General features: G+C 55.3%; 1 protein-coding gene across 1 annotated transcript; it reads left to right on the forward strand.

The window, feature by feature from the left end:
• Positions 1 to 1,473: 1,473 nt before the first annotated feature.
• LOC135571166 (uncharacterized) lies at positions 1,474 to 5,791 on the forward strand. The gene is made up of 3 exons (XM_065016955.1): positions 1,474 to 1,889; positions 1,939 to 2,619; positions 5,683 to 5,791. The coding sequence occupies exons 1-3, from the start codon at positions 1,474 to 1,476 to the stop codon at positions 5,789 to 5,791; spliced, it is 1,206 nt and encodes a 401-aa protein (XP_064873027.1).
• Positions 5,792 to 7,733: the final 1,942 nt, after the last annotated feature.

The raw sequence follows: 7,733 nt of genomic DNA on the forward strand, positions 1-7,733 counted from the left end.
TATCCTTCAGTAGTTAACGGAAGATCTAAGACTATTGACTGTATATATAAGAATAGGGTGCCTAAGTAGTGCACTATACTGTATATAGGGAATAGGGTGCCTAAGTAGTGCACTATACTGTATATGGGGAATAGGGTGCCTAAGTAGTGCACTATACTGTATTTGTGTTTCTAGGGTGTTCCTTAGTAGTGCACTATACTGTATATAAGGGAATAGGGTGCCTACCCCCTGAAATGGACATGCACTTATACTGTATCATGGGGAAAACCATGCCTAAGTAGTGCACTATACTGTATATACTTAGTAGGTTAACCTGCCTAGGAAAACTATACTGTATATGGGGAATAGGGTGCCTAAGTAGTGCACTTCTAAATATAGGAAAAAGGGTTATAAGTAGTGCACTTTACATATGGAATAGGGTTTCATACCCCGTAGTGCACTATACTGTATATAGGGAATAGGGTGCCTAAGTAGTGCACTATAAAAATACTTCTAAAGGGGAATATTTGCCTTAATGTTGTCAAAACCAATACTAGTGCACTATACTGTATATGGGGAATAGGGTGCCTAAGTAGTGCACTATACTGTATATGGGGAATAGGGTGCCTAAGTAGTGCACTATACTGTATATGGGGAATAGGGTGCCATTATAACGATAATTGTCATGATGGATAATGATAATAATAGTAATAATGATAACGATAATAAAAATAATGATAATTTTGAAATAATTTGAACATCATATGATTTTGTAATATGGACTAATATCTAATTAATGTTGGTCAATGACATCATCCTTCAACAGCGGTTAACGGAAGATCTAACGGGGTTCATGTATGATTGATGTTGTGTGGTTCACCTCAACAGAGACCTATAAGGACATGGATATGAAGCCTCTGATGATTCTCCTCCTGCTAGCAGGTAATACACTGTGTTTGTGTTTCTGTGTGTTCCTTAGTGGTTAACCTTTCATTAGGTAGCTGTCAACACCCCCTGAAATGGACATAAATTAATGGGAAGTCATTGGCACTGGACAAACCATATACACGGTGTCCAATACCACTCAATTTACTTACTTAGTGGTTAACCTTTCATTAGGACAAACATGTTATATATCTCATGAGGGGATGCACAGCCACATTCTAAAACTAGAGCTAGAAAAAAGGGTTATGTCTTTATCAGATAGATGTTAATTTCATACCCCCGTTGTTGCAGTACACTTCCTGTACAGCAGGAAATGCAAACGTGTTGTGTATAAAGGTTTTTAAAAAATACTTCTAAAGTTTGTAAATTTCCGATTTTAAAATGTCAGACTTAATGTTGTCAAAACCAATACTCCTGCCACAGCTGTCACCACCACCGCCCCTGCAGCAGCTCAAACCACCACCACTCCTGCAGCAGCTGTCACCACCACCGCCCCTGCAGCAGCTGTCACCACCACCGCCCCTGCAGCAGCTGTCACCACCACCGCCAATGCAGCAGCTGTCACCACCACCCGTCCTGCAGCAGCTGTCACCACCACTGCGCCTGCAGCAGCTCAAACCACCACCACCCCTGCAGCAGCTGTCACCACCACCGCCAATGCAGCAGCTCAAACCACCACCACCCCTGCAGCAGCTGTCACCACCACCGCCAATGCAGCAGCTCAAACCACCACCACCCCTGCAGCAGCTGGTACCACCACCGCCCCTGCAGCAGCTGTCACCACCACCACCCCTGCAGCAGCTGGTACCACCACCGCCCCTGCAGCAGCTGTCACCACCACCGGCCCTGCAGCAGCTCAAACCACCACCGCCCCTGCAGCAGCTGTCACCACCACCGGCCCTGCAGCAGCTCAAACCACCACCACCCCTGCAGCAGCTGGTACCACCACCTCCCCTGCAGCAGCTGTCACTACCACCGCCCCTGCAGCAGCTGTCACCACCACTGCCCCAGCAGCAGCTGGTACCACCACCCGTCCTGCAGCAGCTGTCACCACCACCCGTCCTGCAGCATCTGGTACCACCACCCGTCCTGCAGCAGCTGTCACCACCACCCGTCCTGCAGCATCTGGTACCACCACCCGTCCAGCAGCAGCTGGTACCACCACCCGTCCTGCAGCAGCTGGTACCACCACCCGTCCTGCAGCATCTGGTACCACCACCCGTCCTGCAGTAGCTGGTACCACCACCCGTCCTGCAGCAGCTGGTACCACCACCCGTCCAGCAGCATCTGGTACCACCACCCGTCCTGCAGCATCTGGTACCACCACCCGTCCTGCAGCAGCTGGTACCACCACCCGTCCTGCAGCAGCTGGTACCACCACCCGTCCTGCAGCAGCTGGTACCACCACCCGTCCTGCAGCATCTGGTACCACCACCCGTCCAGCAGCATCTGGTACCACCACCCGTCCTGCAGCAGCTGGTACCACCACCCGTCCTGCAGCATCTGGTACCACCACCCGTCCTGCAGCAGCTGTCAGCACCACCGCCCCTGCAGCAGCTGTCACCACCACCACTCCTGCAGCAGCTGTCACCACCACAGCCCCTGCAGCAGCTGTGACCACTACCACCCTTGCAGCAGCTGTCACCACCACCGCCCCTGCAGCAGCTGTTACCACCACCGCCCCTGCAGCAGCTGGTACCACCACCAGTCCTGCAGCAGCTGTCACCACCACCACCCCTGCAGCAGCTGTGACCACTACCACCCCTGCAGCAGCTGTCACCACCACCACCCCTGCAGCAGCTGTCACCACCTCCCCTGCAGCAGCTGGTACCACCACCCCTGCAGCAGCTGTCACTACCACCCCTGCAGCAGCTGTCACCACCACCACCCCTGCAGCAGCTGTGACCACTACCGCCCCTGCAGCAGTTGTGACCACTACCGCCCCTGCAGCAGCTGTCACCACCACCCCTGCAGCAGCTGTGACCACCACCCCTGCAGCAGCTGTCACCACCGCCCCTGCAGCAGCTGTGACCACCGCCCCTGCAGCAGCTGTCACCACTACCACCAGTCCTGCAGCAGCTGTCACCACCATCGCCCCTGCAGCAGCTGTCACCACCACCCCTGCAGCAGCTGTCACCACCATCGCCTCTGCAGCAGCTGTCACCACTACCACCACTCCTGCAGCACCTGTCACCACCACCGCCCCTGCAGCAGCTGTGACCACCGCCCCTGCAGCAGCTGTCACCACCACCACTCCTGCAGCAGCTGTCACCACCACCGCCCCTGCAGCAGCTGTCACAACCACCGCCCCTGCCGCAGCTGGTACAACCACCACTCCTGCAGCAGCTGTCACTACCACCACTCCTGCAGCACCTGTCACCACCACCGCCCCTGCAGCAGCTGTCACCACCACCCCTGCAGCAGCTGTCACCACTACCACCAGTCCTGCAGCAGCTGTCACCACCACCGCCCCTGCAGCAGCTGTCACCACCGCCCCTGCAGCAGCTGTCACCACTACCACCAGTCCTGCAGCAGCTGTCAGCACCACCGCCCCTGTAGCAGCTGGTACCACCACCGCCCCTGCAGCAGCTGTCACCACCACCACTCCTGCAGCAGCTGTCACCACCACCGCCCCTGCAGCAGCTGTTACCACCACCGCCCCTGCAGCAGCTGGTACCACCACCAGTCCTGCAGCAGGTGTCACCACCACCACCCCTGCAGCAGCTGTGACCACTACCACCCCTGCAGCAGCTGTCACCACCACCACCCCTGCAGCAGCTGTCACCACCTCCCCTGCAGCAGCTGGTACCACCACCCCTGCAGCAGCTGTCACTACCACCCCTGCAGCAGCTGTCACCACCACCGCCCCTGCAGCAGCTGTGACCACCACCCCTGCAGCAGCTGTGACCACCGCCCCTGCAGCAGCTGTCACCACCACCACCCCTGCAGCAGCTGTCACAGCCTCCCCTGCAGCAGCTGGTACCACCACCCCTGCAGCAGCTGTCACTACCACCCCTGCAGCAGCTGTCACCACCACCGCCCCTGCAGCAGCTGTGACCACCGCCCCTGCAGCAGCTGTCACCACTACCACCAGTCCTGCAGCAGCTGTCACCACCATCGCCCCTGCAGCAGCTGTCACCACCACCCCTGCAGCAGCTGTCACCACCATCGCCCCTGCAGCAGCTGTCACCACCACTCCTGCAGCACCTGTCACCACCACCGCCCCTGCAGCAGCTGTGACCACCGCCCCTGCAGCAGCTGTCACCACCACCGCTCATGCAGCAGCTGGTACCACCACCGCCTCTGCAGCAGCTGGTACCACCACCGCTCATGCAGCAGCTGTCACCACCACCACTCCTGCAGCAGCTGGTACCACCACCACTACAGCAGCTGGTACCACCACTCCTGCAGCAGCTGTCACCACCACCGCCCCTGCAGCAGCTGTCACCACCACCGCTCCTGCAGCAGCTGTCACCACCACCGCCCCTGCAGCAGCTGTCACCACCACCGCCCCTGCAGCAGCTGTCACCACCACCGCCCCTGCAGCAGCTGTCACCACCACCGCTCCTGCAGCAGCTGTCACCACCACCACCCCTGCAGCAGCTGTGACCACCGCCCCTGCAGCAGCTGTCACCACCACCGCCCCTGCAGCAGCTGTCACTACCACCGCCCCTGCCGCAGCTGGTACAACCACCACTCCTGCAGCAGCTGTCACTACCACCACTCCTGCAGCAGCTGGTACCACCACCACTCCTGCAGCAGCTGGTACGACCACCACTCCTGCAGCACCTGTCACCACCACCGCCCCTGCAGCAGCTGTCACCACCACCACCCCTGCAGCACCTGTCACCACCACCACCCCTGCAGCAGCTGTCACCACCACCACTCCTGCAGCAGCTGGTACCACCACCACTACAGCAGCTGGTACCACCACTCCTGCAGCAGCTGTCACCACCACCGCCCCTGCAGCAGCTGTCACCACCGCTCCTGCAGCAGCTGTCACCACCACCGCCCCTGCAGCAGCTGTCACCACCACCGCCCCTGCAGCAGCTGTCACCACCGCTCCTGCAGCAGCTGTCACCACCACCGCCCCTGCAGCAGCTGTCACCACCACCGCCCTTGCAGCAGCTGTCACCACCACCGCCCCTGCAGCAGCTGGTATCACCACCGCCCCTGCAGCAGCTGTCACCACCACCGCCCTTGCAGCAGCTGGTACCACCACCACTCCTGCAGCAGCTGTCACCACCACCACTCCTGCAGCAGCTGGTACCACCACTCCTGCAGCAGCTGTCACCACCACTCCTGCAGCAGCTGGTACCACCACTCCTGCAGCAGCTGGTACCACCACTCCTGCAGCAGCTGTCACCAGCACTCATGCAGCAGCTGTCACCACCACCACTCATGCAGCAGCTGTCACCACCACCGCCCCTGCAGCAGCTGTCACCACCACCGCCCTTGCAGCAGCTGTCACCACCACCGCCCCTGCAGCAGTTGTCACAACCTTCGCCCCTGCAGCAGCTGGTACAACCACCACTCCTGCAGCAGCTGTCACTACCACCACTCCTGTAGCAGCTGTCACCACTATCGCCCCTGCAGCAGCTGTCACCACCACCGCCCCTGCAGCAGCTGTCACAACCACCGCCCCTGCAGCAGCTGGTACAACCACCACTCCTGCAGCAGCTGTCACTACCACCACTCCTGTAGCAGCTGTCACCACTATCGCCCCTGCAGCAGCTGTCACCACCACCGCCCTTGCAGCAGCTGGTACCACCACCACTCCAGCAGCTGTCACCACCACCACTCCTGCAGCAGCTGGTACCACCGCAGCTTCGGCAGCAACCACTTCCACTGCTGTCGCATCAACTGACCCTCCATCTTCTAGTGAAGGAACAATGAGTCTTCAGTTCCGTCTCAACCAGACATTCAACTCAGATCTTTCCAACCCTTCCTCTTCAGGGTTCAAGACTCTGGCTGACAAAGTGACCTCTGAGGTAAGTATCGGGCGATTCCACGCCAGCGTAGGTAGGAAAATATTTCTGGTAGCTCAGATTGTTCTGGCAATTCTCACACAGAAACTTCATTGGGATGAAAACTTTTTGACACGGGTTTTGCTTGTGTATGACAAACCATTTTTGGGGGAAAATCGTAGGGCAGTGGTCTAAAGCACTGTATCTCAGTGTTAGAGGCATCAATACAGACCCTGGTTCGATGACAGGCTGTATTACAGTGGTCTAAGGCACTGTATCTCAGTGTTAGAGGCAGCACTACAGACCCTGGTTCGATTACAGGCTGTATCACAGTGGTGTAAGGCACTGCATCTCAGTGCTAGAGGCAGCACTACAAACCCTGGTTCGATTACAGGCTGTATCAGAGTGGTCTAAGGCACTGCATCTCAGTGCTAGAGGCGTTACTACAGACCCTGGTTCGATTCCAGGCTGTATAACAGTGGTCTAAGGCACTGCATCTCAGTGTTAGAGGCTTCACTACAAACCCTGGTTCGATTACAGGCTGTATCAGAGTGGTCTAAGGCACTGCATCTCAGTGCTAGAGGCAGCACTACAGACCCTGGTTCGATTCCAGGCTGTATCACAGTGGTCTAAGGCACTGCATCTCAGTGCTAGAGGCGTCTCAATCCTGTATATGCCTCCTGTAAAACCCTATCATCAGTGAGCCTGTACATGCCTCCTTTAAAACCCTATCTTACCCTATCATCAGTTATCCTGTACATGCCTCCTGTAAAACCCTATCATCAGTAATCCTGTACATGCCTCCTGTAAAACCATATCATCAGTTATCCTGTACATACCTCCCGTAAAACCATATAATCAGTTATCCTGTACATACCTCCTGTAAAACCCTATCATCAGTGAGCCTGTACATGCCTCCTGTAAAACCCTATCATCAGTTATCCTGTACATGCCTCCTGTAAAACCCTATCATCAGTTATCTCCTGTACATGCCTCCTGTAAAACCCTATCATCAGTTATCCTGTAAATGCCTCCTGTAAAACCCTATCATCAGTTATCCTGTACATGCCTCCTGTAAAACCCTATCATCAGTTATCCGTACATGCCTCCTGTAAAACCCTATCATCAGTTATCCGTACAAGCCTCCTGTAAAACCCTATCATCAGTTATCCTGTACATACCTCCTGTAAAACCCTATCATCAGTTATCCTGTACAGGCCTCCTGTAAAACCCTATCATCAGTGAGCCTGTACATGCCTCCTGTAAAACCCTATCATCAGTTATCCTGTACATGCCTCCTGTAAAACCCTATCATCAGTTATCCTGTACATGCCTCCTGTAAAACCATCTCATCAGTTATCTCCTGTACATGCCTCCTGTAAAACCCTATCATCAGTGAGCCTGTACATGCCTCCCGTAAAACCCTATCATCAGTTATCCCCTACATGCCTCCTGTAAAACCCTATCATCAGTTATCCTGTACATGCCTCCTGTAAAACCCTATCATCAGTTATCCTGTACATGCCTCCTGTAAAACCCTATCATCAGTTATCTCCTGTACATGCCTCCTATAAAACCCTATCATCAGTTATCCGTACATGCCTCCTGTAAACCCTATCATCAGTTATCAGTTATCCGTACATGCCAAGTCAAAAAGGTTACTATTGAGAGGTCTACTTACTATGAAAGAATGAAACCAAAGCTTCTATTAATGCCGTCAAGAACCCTGTTTTCATTGAACCGTTGATCATCCCATCTTTCAACGCAGGTGAACAAGGCTTTTGCTAAGACCTCAGGCTTCCGTCGTTCCATTGTCAACTCATTCAGGTAAGGGTATGAATT

The sequence above is a fragment of the Oncorhynchus nerka genome, unplaced genomic scaffold (assembly GCF_034236695.1).
Source record: "Oncorhynchus nerka isolate Pitt River unplaced genomic scaffold, Oner_Uvic_2.0 unplaced_scaffold_718, whole genome shotgun sequence".
Classification (NCBI taxonomy): domain Eukaryota; kingdom Metazoa; phylum Chordata; class Actinopteri; order Salmoniformes; family Salmonidae; genus Oncorhynchus; species Oncorhynchus nerka.